Here is an 18,829-nt window from a genome sequence, read left to right on the forward strand (position 1 = left end):
TAATAAACACAATTTCAATTAGTCTTTTTAAAAACTGACATAATAATATTATGTTGGTTTTTTAAATTGATACAGCCGACCGGTATTATATACAAATTCATCATGTCTAAATTGTTTATCATTTTTTCCTCTTTGAGCCTTCAAGATCAGACTGTCTATTGAGAATCCAGCGCTTCTTTGTGTAGTGAACCATCAAAGCGATGTTTCATCAATGTTTGTAAGCTCATACTTTCTAGATATTTTTTTTGTTTTGGTTATGGTGTTTTCCAGTGCCAATTATGTGAACATCTTTATTCTTCCACAATGTCAATGCTGTTGAAGAGAACAAAGAAGACTTGTTTACTTTGTTTACACACTTCAACATTTTTGGCATCACGTTCTGACTCATGAATAATTTAGACTTTTTTTTTGAGAACTGAAAAACACTTTCTTTAGGTAGATGTTTCCACCAGAATAGTTTGTTTTTAACTGATTTTACAGTGTGAAGTGAGAGGGGAGGGCCAGAGCTAGCCACCGGAAAGATAGGCAATGGGTTGGTCCCCCAAGGACAATATTAAGTTATAAACTCACCCACAATCCAATGCAATGGTCATAATGGCTTTTGCTCATTACAGCCATGAGCTCATTATTTCCTATCTTGTTACAACAACATTTGACTGTAATTCAGAAGCATTCCAGTCCTCATTTTTATCCTTTTTTGACTTCATTTCTCTTCCATCCTTTGGAGAAGCTATGTTATTTTGGTTCTTATTTTTAGGAAAAGCAACTTTTGTGACAAAGAGGTAATGATCAGTATTACATTCCATTTCCCTGTGCACATCCTTAATAATTATTCTTCTATTTCTTTTCGCTGAATTATAGTATGTTATTGACCTCTGCTTTTTAATAGGTTGCACCCTCATAAACTTATTGATATCTTTGTGACAATGGAACATATTCATAACAGAGCAACCTTGTCCCTTATGTAACTCTGTTGATCTTCTTTCATTATCATCTTCTGCAGTTTCTCCAAAAAAAGTCCAATAAGATCACCTACCTGTTTATTCCCAACTGGACATTCCCCATATCTATAAGTTCTTCTTTTGAAGAGAATCTTTCTATTTCATTTGGGTCTTAAAAAAAGTTATTCTTGATTGCCACTGCAGAATCATTTGTAAGCATAAGTTCCAATCAATGTAAGTATTCTTACAAATATCTGTAATATTACTTTAATCAGCTTTCATTTATGATCTCCCAATTCGCAATTGACAGAAGAGACACTTGAGGGGAGAATGTATACAGGATATTGTGATAGCTGTACATTATTACACTCAGCTCTTCCTGTAAAAGACACTGTTATAATGAACGTCCTGACCAAAACTCCATCACCAAAATATTCCTGTGGTTTGTGGAGTTGACTGTACCTCTGGCCAATTTTCTTCCATGATGACCAACTATTTGTCAGGTCACTAATATTGTTGGATTTCATTTTTCTCTCTTCTAATCATTATTCTACCTAGATCTTGGTCTTCCTCTGGGTCTTTTTTCTGAATCAGATTCCTGTTTTGTAACCTTTCTTCTCATATTAAGTGAGGAGGCCATGAAGGCCATCTCTCTCCACTCTCCTATTTTCTTTAAAGATCTCAGCTCTCAAGTTCTTTGATCTTTAATTCAACCCAATTTTCAATCCACTGTGGCATTATGCTTAGTGTATTGCAATCGAACGGTTTATTCTATATGAACAGTTTTTTTTAAAACAAAATTCACAAAAATCCTAGATATTTAGAGTGCAAACTTTTTTTGCTTTTGCAAAAATATAAAGGTAACACAAAAAAAAAAGTAGAAATGCATATGCTACAAAAAAGCATAGTTCTGATGGGAAAAGAAAGATACACATAAGAAATTAGTTGATGCAAAAGAAATTTAATGGACTTTTTCACTATTTAAATTTGTTCTTCTTACACTTTTAACAAAATCTACTGTATGAGATTTTGATGTTTGCAGAAATGGGGAGTATTCTAGTCCAAATGAGAAAATAATAGAAATTTACATAATTGATTTTTCTGCAAGTTGCTCAGGTTTTCATTTGGAATAGAAATAATCTTAGTATATAGATCTTTGTATATGCTATTTTCTCATTTTGGTTAGCCTACAATATTAACCTTAATAGTTCTGAAATTTAGAATTTTGGATCTTTTTGAAACATTAGGTTTATTCTGATGTATGTTCAGCAATTGCATTGTGCTTCTGAAGTTTTGCTATTTGATTAGAGAGTAAGAGTCTTGGTTCAGAGGCATCAGCAATTTTATTTTCATCCTTATGAATGTTTTTCAAATGCTCTCCCAAGTCAGTGGTGATGTCTTCTGTATTTAGGGCAATCTAAAATTTGACTACAAAATTTTCAGCTTGTGCAAGTTGTGAATAATTAATTCAGGATGTTATCATCATCATCAATTTCCAGATATTGTACCCTCAAGGGGGTGGAGTGTTCAGGCTACTGTGACAGCACTACATGATCAAATATACGTTATTATTCATTTCCTATCCACACATTATTATTAATCTCCTATCCTACCTTTCCAGTGGCTAGCCTCTGGCCCTCCCCTCTCACTTTACACTGTCAAGACTGTAAAATCAGTTAAAAACAAACTCTTCCATTGGAAACGTCTACCTAAGGAAAGTGTTTTTCGGTTCACAAAAAAAAAAGTCAAAATTATTCATGAGTCAGAACTTGATGCCAAAAATGTTGAAGTGTGTAAAAAGTTTTCTTTGTTTTCTTTAATGGCATTGATATTGTGGAAGAATAAAGGTGTTCACATAATTGGCACTGGAAAACAACATAACCAAAACAAAAAAAATCTAGAAAGTATGAGCTTACAAACATTGATGAAACATTGCTTTGATGGTTCACTACACAAAGAAGTGCTGGATTCTCAATAGACAGTCTGATCTTGAAGGCTCAAGGAGGAAAAATTGATAAACAATTTGGACATGATGAATTTGTATGTAATACCGGTTGGCTGGATTTCAGTTTTCCTGCACAGTTTTCCTCCAAATTAGTTTATTACTTCTAACCACTCCAATGTTGTCATATTTACCATTTTGTGCTTCTTGATTAAATCAATCCACCTAGACCTTGGTTTTCCCCTGGGTCTCTTTCCTGGCAAAGAACACTTCTTTTGCTAATCTTTCCTCTCCCATTCTGTTTAAGTGGCCATACCACTTGAGATTAGCTCTGCTAACAATATCAAGTTCTTTCCTAATATCCTTGTTTTTAATATGATTCTACCATTGATGCCATCTATTCACTCACCTAATTTTTCTCAGACCCCTCATATCTGTTGTCTCTAGTCTTTGATGAAGTGTTTTATTTCTAACCCAACTCTCAGATCCACAACTTAAAATGAGAAAAATTCAGGATGTATATTTAATAAATATTGCATTCAAAATGTATACTAAAATCATTTACCCTAGATGTCTTAAAGTTTACCCTTGTCCCACAAATTAAAAATATTGGAACAGTTAATGTAACTTGTATCTTAAACGATAACAAGGCATAATCATTTTTAGTTTAGGAGAAGAATATTTGGTTTAGGAGTTCTTTTAACATAGGTGTTAAAGGAACCTCCTCTATGAGGAATGTGAAGAAAAGCAGTGCTTAAAGTCTTGAATAGTTCAACATATTAGTAAGGATGCAGTCCAAGCTCATCTTAAGCCAGAAAATATGTATTATTTTTTTTTGGGATGATCCTATATACTGGATCATGCCAAATCCAATCCATGGGCTGGACTGGGATTCAACCTGGACCTGCATATGAGTTTGTAGTGTGTAATAAAAGATATACATATCTTTTATGAAGCACATGAGATTTTGATTCTTCTCATGGCTTCAGTAAATGTTTTCAAAGAAAGATTTGATAGGTATTTAGGCATTATGTCACCTGGGTGACTTTCTTCAGTGATTCCTTGAATCTCTGAAGGAGCCACATAATAATAATAATTCTAAGGGTGTGCTGAAAAGTTGTAATGATCACCATGAAGGAATTGAGGCAGAACCATGTAACTAACACATTATTCTACATATTGCCTACAAAGTGTTATACACTTGTTACAATGCTGCTGCATCATTTGCAATTTTCTGAGGAAAAAACGTACCAGTTTTCAGCTGCAGCCTCTTTAAATTTGAGAATAGGAAATAATCAGATGTGGCCAGGTCTGGTGAATAGAGTGGGTGAGGCTGACATTGAAGCCCAAGTTGTGTATTGTCTGTTGGATTTCATGAGCAGTGAGGAGGTGCATTGTCCTGTAAAAGCAACATGCCTCTGCTCAGTTTCCCACAGCAGTTTTTCCTTCAGCATCTCCTTCAGAGCTGTTGAATAAACTGCTGCTGTAACAGTTTCACATTTTTGAGGAACTTCATAAGGATTACACCATCCATATCCCAAAAGACATTGGCAAGAATCTTCCTTGCTGACTTTTGGGTTTAGAACTTTGGCTGTAGAGAACCTTTGTGTCTCCACTTGTTCTCAGTTATTCCAAAATCTTTCATCTGACTTTAACTGTTGCCTAGACCGTAGCATAGATTTTCTTTATCAGCTGGATAAGTGGTTCATCTGCTCCAAGTTTCTTAAGTGTTTTTCACACTTGGGTAATTAGTGGCTCCATTGACTGTTGTTTGGTCTCTGTATCATAGAGATGAAGCCAGGTGCAGAAATTTGCACCTGATTTCTCAAAATGACCCAAAATTCCTTGAGATGACAGCACACGTTCTCTCTTCTGCTCGGTATTCAAACATTTGGGGAGGACATACTGCACTGAGCTTCTGCATTCCAGATGTTGGTGGATGACCCCAACTTGTTTCCTGGATATCCCCAGAGTCTTTGTGATGGTTTTGGCTGGTATTCATCTATCATCAAGTATCATGGCATGCACTGCATCGATGGTTTCAGGTGTGATTGCTGTGGAAGGTCTTCACGCTTGCTATATCTGTTGTCTAGGTTAGCTCAGTTTTAAACTTGGCCATCCATCTGGCAGCAGCCAGATGTGCTGGGATCTTGCACAAAGTTTGATGAATCTCATTTGCAGACTTTTCTTGCAACATGATGATAGCTTGCACCTCTTTGTCTTTGAATTTCTTTAAAACCTCATATATGTCTTCTTATCCTAAAAGGAAAAGAACAAATTATTACAATTTGATGAAACATGGGGTTAAAGATGTGTTCTTTCTTGTGGTTATATCAATTGCTTTAATATCATTTTTATTCTAGGGTGTTTATCAGAACTTTTCAGCTTCCCTTCACACATGCTATTATATTCAGCTTTACATATTTTGATACATTTGTATACAATATTTTCATTAGTTTAATTCTGTGGTTGATTGGATTATTATTATTATGGAATTTTGCATGCTGGCTCTTATTTTAGAATTCTGATTAATAAAAAAAAATTAGTTCAAACTAAAACATTATTTATGGGAGTTTTTCCCAGAAATAATATACATTATTTATAATTTATTTATTCACTTGAGCAGGACCATTTTATTTTTTTCAATTGATTTTTACCTTATGTCCTCATTTATTTATTTTTCATATTTAAGAGAAGAAGCTCTTGCAGCTTTAAAAGAAGCAGTTATGATAGCTCAAGAAGTCAATGACAATGTATGCTTACAACATGCATTAGTAAGTAATTATGATAAATTGTTAAATTGTTACTGAGAAGATTGTCATGAAAATGTTTGAAATGCCACTATGCATCAAATTGAATGAAAGACAGAAATCAGCATTGTTTTATGTGCTCCCCTAACTTTATTAGACATCAACAGATGTTATATTGTCATTCCATATCACAGTAACATTCTACACAAATTCTGGCCATGTGGCCTTATCCTGAGCTTTGAAGCTTCAACTCTCTGAAGATCTGTCAGACCAGTTACACTATCCATCCATCTCAAAAGTCTGCAACTTCTTTATCTAGGTAATCATTTCTCTATTAGTTTTGACTCATCCTTCTGCCAAAGTTGCATTGATGTTCTCTAAGACTCATCTGTTTTTCCCACCTTTTACTGTATGAGATCTAGCAGTCTCATATAACCCTACATCTGAAAAGCAGTTATCCTTTTCAGTCAGGCTTCTTTAAGGTTCATACTTTTGCATTCCTAAATAGCTTCTTAAAAAAAAAAAAAAACAGCTTCATCCAGATTCTCAACTTCATTCCTGGAGTGATGAATCTTTCCTTCTAGACTTTAGTTAAGTTTTTGACTGTTTTCCTGGCCATTCATAATCTTCTCTGTCTTCTGAACAGCAGTTCTTTCCATCCTAGATATTCAGATTTTCTGACTACATCAATTTTTTTTTTCCCCATTGAGGTATATATGTTATGCAGGTTCTTCTCTAAATTTTCTTCAAACTACAACCTTAGTTTTATTTGGATTGAGCTCAAGTCCTCTGCGCTTGCTGATCACATTCTCCTTATCAATGTTAATTCTAGTGCTTTCCTATCATTACAGAGGAGTACCGTGTTAACAGCATATCTTAGGTTACCAACCCATTGCCAACTATCCTTATTTCTGTTTTCATCCATTGCTCCATCCATGATATCCTCATCATAGATGTTGAACTAGCAAGGAGAAAGCAGACATTGTTGCCTACCACCAAATCCATTCATTTAATCCAGCACCTGTTCTCACAGTAGGCTCTTACTCAACATAACAAGAATTATCTCTTAACCAATAATGTGTTGAAGATTATCATATACTAAATGCATTCAGAAACTTTTGAGTAGCCTATAAAGTGCATTACAAAATGAAGTATAAACTCTTTACCTTTCGATGATTTTTCTGAAGTAAAGGATCTGCTTTCTTCTATGATGTCCTTCCTGAATCCTCTCTGCTCAACAGGCATCTCAGAGCATGTGGCTTGTTAAGTAATGACTATATCCTTTTGTTGGAAAGATCTGAGTTTGAACCCCATCAGGATGTGAACTTTTAAACTGAGGTAAGCTGGTCTCATACAGAGTTGGCAGGAAACTAAAATATCCTGTCAAATGGCCAGAGGAACACACACATATAATTAATAAATAAAATACACTATCCTCATAGCCTTAATTTTGGCTGTACTCAATCTATCCCATGGCTTCTTAGCCTTAATAATTTTTGGTAGAAACATCCATGCATGAGAGATTAAACTAAAAGTTCTGTAGTTCTTGAGATCATTCACATCACTCTGCTTATGCAGTGATATGAATATCGACCTCTTCCAATCTGTGGATCATACTCCTGTTTCTCATGTAATTCCACTCAAACTGCAAAACACTCTTCTCCCTCAGTTTTCTATGGCCTTAATTAGCTCTGTCTGTATCCCTGAAATTTATGGTTATTAAGTTCTTTAATTACACTTTCAAGTTCTTGCCTAAGTGACAATGGTTCTGACTCAAGATTATTCCCCCCCCCCCCACACACACACTGGAAGAGTTGTCCAGATTTTCCTCGACATCCATCCTTAAATGCATTTCCTTACACTCGATGTGTTTGCCCCTTATAATAATTCTTGTATCTTCACTATGTAATACAGCATCACTCATCTGTGACCTTATGTTCATCATGTTTCTTAGCATAATCTGTCCTTGTCCTTCTTGATGTGTTTCCTGACTGCCCTATTCATTAATCTCCAGAAGAGTCTCAAACCTTTTTTAAGGTTTCCTTTTCCCTTTTTTTGATGACTGTCTAGTTTAGTTAGATAAGTCTCCCTTGGGAGATTCCAGAGTCCAATTCTTACTTCTATGGTTGATGATCTCTGCCACAACCCACTCCTGGACGGGTGCAGAAATCAGAGATACTTGTCTTCCACCATTACATAGCTAGGATATAATCGTTTTGGTACCTCTTGACTGATCAGTGTCAGCTTCTGAAATATCCTGCATAGGTGTCTTATAGGTGCGTTTGAAGCATGTATTTGTCGTCTCTCTTTACCCTGGTTATCATTATATACTAGAGTTGACCTGCTTTAGTGGTTAATATCACAGATTCAGATCTGGGATAATATTATTATAATAAGTTAAAAGATTGAGTGAGAGACAAAGAAAATTCAAAAACATCTTTATTTACAAATAATTAACGTTAGTTTAGATTTATGGTATTGCCTTAACAGTGTGTAAAATGTTTATGGTATAAACATTTTACAAAATGTTTTACAAAATGGGTATAAAATGTAAAATGTTTATAAATGAGTTCTATATATAAATTTGCATTCAAACTAAAACAGTTAACTTCAAACTTATAAAGTACAATTTCTTTTGCTCTCAATAATGGCCTTTAAAATATAATTACTTAGCTCATACCTATTTTTCTTTTAAAGCAAGAAAATTTGTGCACAACTTTTCTTAAGAGACAAATGTATTTCTCCTTTCATATCTTCTGCACAATATCAATTTCTTTTCTGTTTCCTTCAAATATAAAGATAACACAGGTCTGCAAAATTTGAGTCATGAAAGTTGTCTAGAAACTGTTAACTGTTTCTGATTTTTTTTTTTTTTTTTTTTTTTTTTTTTTTTTATTTGACTGCTGATTTCAAATATCTCTTCCAATTTTTTCTATCACTTAGGAACTGATCTCCAGGCATGGAGAAATGTTTTGGAAAAATTTGGAAAAAAGAGCAAAGCTAATAATAATGGTAAATGCCTGCTGGATTTCTGTTCAGGACACAGTCTGCTTATTACTAACACCATGTTCCAACATAAAAATGTGCACAAATTCACATGGAGAGAAGATGCAGAAAATAAGAAAAGTCTCATTAACTATGTTATAGTTGATAGCAATGTTTTCCCTGTGGTTCAGGACACAAGAGTATACAGAGGATTTGAAATAGGAAGTGATCATTATTTAGTTTTGATCAGGATAAAATTTAATTTCATATTGAAAAGGAGAGTGTTTAAGAAAATTCTGAAATGAAAGTTGAGCAGCTGTCAGAAGTGAACTGTAGACTGAAATACACAAATATCATTCAAGAAAAAATGAAAGAGTTTAAAAACAAGAACTTAACTTTGGAGTTTCAGTGGCAAACCCTGAAGAAAACATTGACTGATTCCAATAGAGAGGCATGTGGTGAGGTTGTCTTTGTAAGGATAAAAAAGTTCAGAACTCCATGGTAGACTCAGGAAGTTAAAGAGGCAGTCAAGAAAAAGAAGAAAGCATATTGAAAGTTCCTGGCAAGTAAGACAGCTTCTTAGAGAATACAGAGAAAAAAAATGTAAGAAGGCAAAGCCCTGTGTAAAACTAACTAAAAAAAAAGTCATGGGAAGAATTTTTATTATTATTATTATTATTATTATTATGGGCAATTTCCAAAGGAGTCGACAGACTCATCGAGGGAGGCTCTAACATCATGTCAAGAACAACTATTTGACATTCACACAGTATCTATCATACCTCGCCTTGAACTCATTCACAGTCATGGCACCCACAACAGACTCCGACAGCTTATTCCACTCATTCACCACTCTCCAAGTAAAAAAACCTAGCTCTAACACCCTTGCTAACCACACTCTTGCCCAGCTTCCATGTATGGCCCCTAGTCCTCCCACAACCAGTCCTATTCTCAAAAATATCTTCTGGATTAATCTTATAGAAACCTTTCAGTAATTTGAATGTCTCAATCATATCACCCCTTTTCCGCCTATCAACCAATTTCTGCAACCCACAAATCTTCAACTTGTTCTCATAAGCTTCATTTCATAGACCTGCTATTATCTTGGTCACTTGTCTATGGATCCTCTCCACCTCCTTCCCATCAAGAAGAAACCCTGGTGCCCAAATCTGGACAGCACAGTAGTCCAGATAGGGCCTTATCAAGGCTCAATACAGAGGAACAATAACCTGTTTTTCTCTGCTCGTTAAGGTATTTTTCAGCAACCAAGTGATTTGATGAGCTGATTTATCCCTTAAACTTCAACTCCCTATCCACCAACACTCCCAAATCCCTGGCCTTGTCAGTCTCCTGGAGTACGGTTCCACCAATGTGATATACTGCTGCTAATCTTTTCACCCCAAAATGCATAACCTTACATTTTGCTACATTAAATTGACATCCATTCTCCTTAGCCCAGTCCTCCAAACTATCCAAATCATCTTGCAAAATTTTGACATCTTGTGCACTCACTATTGCTCTACCCAACTTTGCATCTTCAGCAAACAAGTGAACACTTCCTCTCAGATCCTTTCCTATATCATTAATGAACAAATTGAAAAGTAGTGGTCCAAGAACAGAACCCTATGGCACACCACTAGTCACAGGCCGTCTTTTGGACTCTACTCCTGAATAAACCACTCTCTGATATCTCTCCATCAACCACACTCCTATCCATCTCACCAACCCTATATCCATCCCCATATGCTGCAGTTTACTGATTAGAGTTCCATGTGGTATCCTGTCAAAGGCCTTAGCAAGGCCCAGTAGAATCACTGTAAACCCATTATCCTTTTCCAGTTCAGCCATCACTGTGTTATAAAACGTGAGCAAGTTACTGAGGCATGATCTACTCTTCACAAAACCATGCTGTCCCCATACAGTATCCCATTTTCATCTATCCAATTCTGTATTTTTCTCTTGACTAATTTCTCCAAGACCTTGACAACGATTCCTGATATGCTGATCGGTCAGTAATTTACAACAGCAGTTTTGGAACCTCCTTTGTGCAGTGGAAGAACTATTTTCCACCTTTGGTAAGAATAAAAACATAAAAAATACATATCAGGAAGGTGGCAAAATATTCTGATGACTATTGAAAAAGCTTAGAAATGGAGAAAAGAGAATTTGAATAGGAATTCGAGATCATAAAGATATTCTAGATATCTGAGTAATTACTTTGAAAGATTGTTAAATGAAACAAGCAGTGTCAGCATGGTGGTAGAAAACTCACAATACAAATATAGTCAGGAATACAAGTCCATACTCAAAGTAGAAAAAGTCATTAAAAACCTGAAATGTGGAAAGGCAGCTAGATAGATGGAATTTGATCAAAAATGCTCAAATATGGAGGTATAAAAGTTTTCCAGTGACTGCACTACATAATTCAGAATCCCTGATCAGTGGATCAAATTCCAGATCATTGGAGTAGAACTCGCATAAACTGAATGTGAGTATTGCAGAGGTATGGTAAGATTTATGCAAGTATACTTGCATAAATCTTACCAGGCTAAGAGAAATAGTTGGTGAAAAACAAACTGGATTCATGCCAAATAGTGATTGTCAGGATCAGATTTTCAATTTAAGACAGATCATTGAGATATCTTGGGAATATAACAAGGATTTGTATTTAAGTTTTGTTGATCTAGAAAAGGCATATGACAAGGTGCCAAGAGGAAAGCTCTTCAAAATGATATAGTTATATGGTGTAAATGAAATATCAAGCAATGCATAGTTTATATATGAGTTATAAGTCAGCAGTTAGAATTGAAGGAGGTACAGGAAGATGGTTTGATAATGTGGGGATAATGTGCATCCTTGTGCACATTATCACCACTGTTCTTCATTTTCCATATAGATCACATTATGGAAAGAGAAGTAGTAATAAATCTGATATCAAAGTTGACAATGTTACTCTCAGCTCTTGATTTTATGCAGATGGTGTTATACTTCTAAATAAATCTAGTGCAAGTCTCCAAAATTCTCTGTCTAAATTGAATAACTGTTGTAATAAATTTGATATGAAAATAAGCAATTAAAAGACAAAGACAATGAAAATAGGCAGAAACTTGAAAACCTCAGCAGTATCTTGAATGGTGGAATGGTGAACCTACAGAACAAGTAAAACATTTCAAATATTTAGGCACAATTTTTAATGAAGATTACAAATTAAATAGAGAAATAGACAACAGAATTAGCAAAGCTGGTATGGTCGAAGGTCAGCTGATTAAATTTATATGGAATAAGAAAACAATTAGCTGTATACAAGACAGTGTTCCAACCAATTTTAACTAATGGATCTGAGAGCTGGTTTAGAAATAAAACACTTGATCAAAGACCACAGATATGAGAGTGTTGAGAAAAATTAGTGAATTGAACAGATGGCATCAATGGCACTATCATATTAAAAATGAAGATATTAGGAAAGAACTTGCTGTTTAACATTCAGGAATATGTTAGTAGAGCTAATGTCAGATGGTATGGTCACTTAAAGAATGGGAAAGGAAAGATTAGCAAAACAAGTGTTCTTTGCCATGTGGTGAGGAAGAAGACACAGATGAAGATCAAGATGGTGGATTGATGCAGTAAAAGTTCCTTAGAAGACAGAAATATAAGATTTGATAATGTTGAGTTCTTGACAGATAACAGGTTAATTTGGAGGAAAATTGTTCTTCAGAAGTTAGTAATAGTGTAACGTTTTCATGTAGTACTATAATATCCTGTAGACATTTCTGAGGGTACATATCAGGAATTCGATGCTTCCACTGGATTGCCATCATTCCCAGGATATCTATTATGTACTTCTCCATTTTTCTGTAGAATGTCAAGAGAACCTATCTGAAGCTCCTGGGCATTTCATGTACATATGGAAAATTTACCTCTGTTGTGGTCATCCCCATGTGTTCTGTCTTCTCCATCCACAGTGACATTGTGGGCTATAATACACTTCTCAAACAGGATGCTCTGCCTAAGCTCTGAATGTCACTCTGATTTTCTGAAGTAGAGCAGAATGTGAAAGTTGCTAGTGGAAAAGGTGGTGAAATTGCAGAGGCCTTTTCCACAGATGAAATACCTATAGATCATGTCTTGCTATTTTTCATTCAAAACAACTCATTTAGGCGTTCCTCATCTACCACCTGAGGAATGTGCTTGGTAGGAGAAGAATGTTCCCACTTTTATAGCATAGAAATATAATAATTGAACATATTATCATCGTAAAGTAGATCAAAGCAAGATAACTGGGATTATACCTTCATATAGCCTGTAAAGAATGCAGAGGACCAACCAGGCTTTCTTACCAGATGTCCATTCTTCACCTTCTTATGATGTTCCTTGTTGTTATATATCCATTTGGATACTGAATGGGCTAGCAATTTATGAACCAGCTAAAATGTATTCTGTATTGACTTAAACCACAGTAGACATGATCTTACAATGTGAGGAATGCTATATCAATTGGACCTCCTTCTCTCCTCCTATTACTGTTTTTGTGACTGAACCAGAGTGAGCAATTAAAGTCAACCTAGGACCAAACTCACCTTCAGCAGAATTGAACCATTGATGTGGGAAGTATCACTGCAAAAGAATTGGTACTCACAGAAGAATTGAAAAATATAATACTACCCATAGTTGTTATTACAGAAACTGAGAAGAACGAACTAGGTGAGATACTGACAAATAATAACTAAAGGTTATATTCTGCAATAGTGGTCAGGGTAAGGACGACGTAGCTATAGTAGTCAAAACACTAAACAAGAATAATGGTAAATTTCAAAATGGAAAATGAGACGTATTTGTGCCTCTTATATATGAAGTTCTTCTAAGGAATAAGTGGTAGACTTTTTTGAGTCATTGGATAGGGCAGCTGACAAAGAAAAAAGAAATGCTCATTTTTGTTGGAGCTCTGAACAGCAGAGTAAGAAATGAATACCAGACATAATTATTATTACTACTTTTTAAGTAGTAATAATAATCCATGGTACTTACAAGATATATTGCCAATATATATATATATATATAATTTTTTTTTTTTGTGTGTGTGTGTGTGTGTAAATTGCATGTGTTTTCATCGCCAGATTGCCTGGTTGTGGAACAAAAAAAAAAAAAAAACAGTTTCCAGGAAAAAAATTCCTTCCACCTTCATATGGGAGCACCTAATTAGTCTTTAGTTGAGAATCCCTGATAATGTTTCTTTGCATCCTAGATTCTAATCTGCAGTTTTTCCAACCAGAGGGCTTTATTGAAAATGAATAAACTTTGAACGCTCTAATAATGGTTAATATGTGGGAATTTCAGTTCAGGATATGTGTCAGTCTATAAATTCCATGTTCCAGCATCAAGATTTTTCACATGGAGAAAATACACAAAAAAATGAGAATCTTATTGACTGTGTTTTTGATGGCTGTTATATCTGTATGCTTGTTCAGGATACAAAAGTATGTTTGAAATTTGAAACAGAAAATAAATATCACATTGAAAAGAAAAATAGTAAAGTTTTAAAAAAAGAATCAAAGACCAGCAACTTTTCTTGCCTGGGGGGGTTGAACTGTCGATCCAATGTTAGTTAAAAATGGAACACTTTGGAAAGAAGAACCACACCTTTGGAGACAGTGGCAAATTCTGAAGAAACCTTCACTAATCTAACCAGGGAGCCATCTTGTGAAGTATAAATTAAAGATACAAATTTAAAGTATAAATTAAAGTGTAAGCAAATAAAATTTGCATATGAAGTAACTTCATGACAGGGCAACATTACTTCGACCTTGGTATCACTTCTAGGTCTGGCACCCACTGATGAGAAACTCAATAAAGATCGAAACCAGTCTATGTAATGGCCCTTCCCATAATGCATAGCATTATCCATGTCTGTACGGATATGTGCATTGCATTATAGGATACTATGGCATTTGGTGTGAAGTCATTAGCCTCTATATACAAGTTGTCCTCTCATGAATTTACTTCATGCACAATGCTGCTTGCTTATACTTGGATAAAGGATGAAACCAAAAATATACATCTTTAATTTATAATATTACCAAGTGGAGAAACTTTCAACAAAGTAGTTTGTAATATTAGAAAATTCCAGAATTGTGGATTCTAGAAGTTCAAGAGGTTCAAGAAGTTTATAAAAAATCACTATAAGGAAAGGGATCAGACAAGGTGATCCTTTAAGTTCATGTTTATTTAACATAGTCATGGATGAAATAATAACAGAAATTAAATGGAATAAAGCTATCCTTATTTGCCCACCAAAATATCATCTCCACCTTTGACACCCCTGGAGTTTATAGTATCCATTGTTCCTGCAAGCTTATGTTTCAGAAAAACAGGAACTACTGCTAATGTCCGTTTAGAAGAACAGAAACTACATCCATCATTTTCACTACAGCCATTCTGGGGTGACAAAAAGCTTGGTGTTTTTTTTTTTTTTTTGGTTCCAAACAAAACAGTACTTTTGTTCTGCTCAACTCCTAGTATGTTACAAATCCTGGACCTGTCTGATATTAGAATATTGTTTCACATTTGGAGTGATATATATATATATATATTAAAAAAAAATCCTTAGAATTCTCAGTTGTATCCAAAAGAGAGCTACTTGCATAACAGATTTCCTCCAGTTGCTTTTTCATAAACACTGTTTCTGCATTATGCCTCCTCTATAGGTGTTTCCATGACTGCTGCTCCAATAAACTGGCTTCCACTATTACTCTTCTTCTTCAACTGCTCCCATTTCTATATGGGTCGCTGTTTCTGATGAGTCTTCTCCACTGGTTTCTATTGTAGAATGCATCTTTGTTTAGATTTTTCTCCTTCAGATCTTCTCTACATCAGTGTTTCTCAAAGTGTGGTATGCATACCCCTGGGGGTACCCAAAAGGTCTTCAGGGGGTACATGGCAATTTTCGGCTGTGCATCATTAACTCATGGAATCATTATATTTCTCAACAAATAGTGCAATTAGAGATAACTGGGATAAAAATGGCACTAACTAATGAATCACATCTCCCCTCCAACAGAAACTACTGTATAGATTCAAGCAAAACCATATGTTGCCGATGCAACATATGGTTTTGCTTGACCCCACACCGTCGTGAACATGTTAAAACTAAGAAATATATAGTGAATATGTTTCAAATATTATGGAATTCAGTTGAAGGGAATTAGCATTTCAACTCAACTGTTGAAATGCTAATTTGTCTCTGGTTCGCGCAATCTTTTGTTAATACCGCACCAATTATATGCACTTCTTCATAGTTGCTCTACGTATCTCAAGTCTTGTAAATTACTGGTAATTTTTGCTTGAAATAATTGGAAAGAGAAGATGAAGCTATTTGGGTAGATGACTTTGACGATGCACACAAGGAAATTGTTCTCGATGCCAAAAGTAGCGAAACTGTTCTCGTCCAAGAAGCAAGTAGGAGCTTCTTGGTAAATCACACCATTTTCAGTTTTTTTCTGAAAACTTTAGATTCCAAAAACTTTAGTTTCTGAAAATCCCCACATATATCTCATGCCATGATTTTTTAGCTTTAATTTTAGGAAAAAAGTGCGAGTTATATTCGAGTAAGTACGGTAATTTTTTTAGCTTTCAAATTCTTAAGTATGGATCATTGGTTAAAGACTGGATTTATAAAACACAAAAAGGAGAGCAATATAGCAAATACAAGTAGCTGTAAGCAACAAGAAAACGTTGATATTGCATCTGGATCAAATGAAATTGATAAGGGTGTGTCGTCTGACATCTCTAGAGAACCAACTAGGAAGAAGATGAAGAATCTTCATAAGTATGATATGAATTACTTGAAATGTGGATTTTCATGGATGGGAAATGAAGAGGAACCTATTCCAAATTTCGTTCTATTTAAAATAAATCATATTTTTTGTTTACATGAACATATAAATTCAAATAAAATAGACATTTGAAATATACTTTATTTATTATTTGATAAGGGGGTACTTGGTAATAATGAAAATTTAAGAAGGGGTACGTGGATATCTGAAGTTTGAGAAACACTGCTCTACATTATCTTTCCACTCCTTCTTTGATCTTCCTCTTCTTCTTCTTCCTCCTTGTATTTCCATCATCATGATACTTTGTCCATCATATTTTTCATTTTGCCTCATTACATGTCCATACCATCTTAATTGTACTTGTATTTTGTTTGTGAGTGCAGTCACCTTTACAGTACCTCTGATGTGTTCATTCCTCAATTATTCCATCCTGCTTTAATTCTGTTACTGACTTCCTTTTCCACTTCACCTTTACTATCCACTACTGAACCCAGATATTTGAATTTATTTTCTTTGTTAATGACCTCTCCATTCAGCACTACATCTTGCTCTGTGTCCATATTTTGACCACACACACACCAATTCAGTATTCCTTCTGCTAACTCTCAGTACTCTTTCTTCTAATACTCTGTTCAATCTTATCAGCTTTTGTTCTACTTCCTCTCTTGTTTCTGCACACAGTACAATATCGTCTGCATATAACATACTTCAAGGTGCTCTCTCTCAAGATATCTAATACTACATTAAAGAGAAAAGGACTCAGTCCTAATCCCTGATGTAAACCAACTGATACTTCATTCCCAAACAGCTCCTAACTGTTGCTTGCACATTTCTGTACATTTTCTATATCAGTCTAACATTTTTTTTTGTAATTTCTTTTCTCTTAAACTCTTCCATATCTCTTTTCTAGGTACTGTGTCATATTCCTTCTCTAGATCTATAAAAACGACATGTATTGGCCTTTGTCCTTCCGTGTGTTTTTTTGATCATCTGCCTCAGAATAAATATCAATCCATTGTTCCTCTTTGAGGCATAAAACCGGATTGTTCATTTGCAATATTAATTTCTTCTCTCAACCTTTCATCTATGATTCTTTCAAATAACTTCATCATATGAGACATAAGTTTACCTCTATAATTACTACAGTCCTGTATATCTCCTTTCCCTTATAATAGGTACCACCACACTCTGTCTCCATTCCTCAGGAATTACCTCTTGACCATAGATCTCCTTCAACATATTCGATATTAATTCAACGCGTTCATCTCCTAACGCTTTCTGGACCTCCACCAGTATTTCATCTAGTCCAGCAGCCTTTCCACTCTTCATTTTGGCCATTGCTATCACCACTTCCTCTTTGTCAGTTCTCCTAGTCATTCCTTCATTTGGTAGTTCCTCTTCCTCAGAGAGCCTCCCCTTTTCCTCATTCATCAACTTCTTAAAATATTCCTTCCACTTGATCTGAATACATTCTGATTTACTTATTCCATCTGCTCCTTTAATCTGCTTTACTTTGGAGGTATCTTTCATTGTTTTACTCCAATATATAGCCAGCCTGTAAACCTTCTTCTGTCCTGTCATTTCTAATTCATCATACAAAATTTTATATGCCCTTGCTTTTGCTTGCACCACTACTTTCTTGCTTCTTTTCTCTAAAGAGTTCATGATCTTCACCCTTCTCTGGGAGCATCCCATACTTTATTCCTTTGTATTGCTGCTTGTACATTTTCTTCCTACCACCAGCTTTCCTTGTTTTCTCTTATCTTGCTTGATGTTTCTCCCAGTATCTCCTTGCCACATTTCCTGATTGTGTCTGCACTGTGTTACCACCATTACTGGACATCACCGAAATCTCTTTTTATCTTCTTAAGCATCATCTCTTTAAATTTGTCCTTCACTGCTTCCTCCTTTAGTTTAAACCACTTTGTCCTGCGCACTCCTTGTGTTCTTGTTGTTTTCACTCTTTTGAGATACAAGTCCTTGCAAAGTAGTCTAGATTGTGAAGTGACATGGTCTCCAAGAACTACCTCACAGTTCTTCACTTCCTTGAAATGTGTTCTTCTGTACATCAGATAGTCATGAGATGTTATGCCTCAACTCTTGTACATGATTAGATGTTCTGTTCTCTTGCTGAAAAAAATATTCACTAGAGCCATTTCAAATACAACTGCAAAATATATTATTCTTAAACTTTCCTGATTTGCTTTCCATATCCCATGACCTCCATGTATTCTCTCACACTCTTCATTTTTCCTACCTACCTGTCCATTTAGATCATCCCCAATAATCATACATTCCTCTACCTTCAGATAAACAGTTACTACCACTATTACTCCACTTTCCTTTAATCATGAACAAATGCAGACAGCTGCTTGTCAGTAT

General features: G+C 35.1%; 1 protein-coding gene across 4 annotated transcripts in view; it reads left to right on the plus strand.

Moving 5' to 3' along the window:
- Nucleotides 1-18,829, plus strand: part of ida (anaphase promoting complex subunit 5 ida) — a 267,488-nt gene that overhangs the window by 113,609 nt on the left and 135,050 nt on the right. For all 4 annotated transcript variants that reach the window (XM_090415176.1, XM_090415179.1, XM_090415177.1 and 1 more), the window contains one exon: nt 5,576-5,657. In XM_090415176.1, the coding sequence (XP_090271302.1) occupies nt 5,576-5,657 (82 nt within the window). The remainder of the gene's footprint in view (nt 1-5,575; nt 5,658-18,829) is intronic.

This window comes from Typopeltis vanoorti, chromosome 26 (genome assembly GCF_054136105.1).
Source record: "Typopeltis vanoorti isolate ZY-2024b chromosome 26, IOZ_Tvanoo_1.0, whole genome shotgun sequence".
NCBI lineage: Eukaryota > Metazoa > Arthropoda > Arachnida > Uropygi > Thelyphonidae > Typopeltis > Typopeltis vanoorti.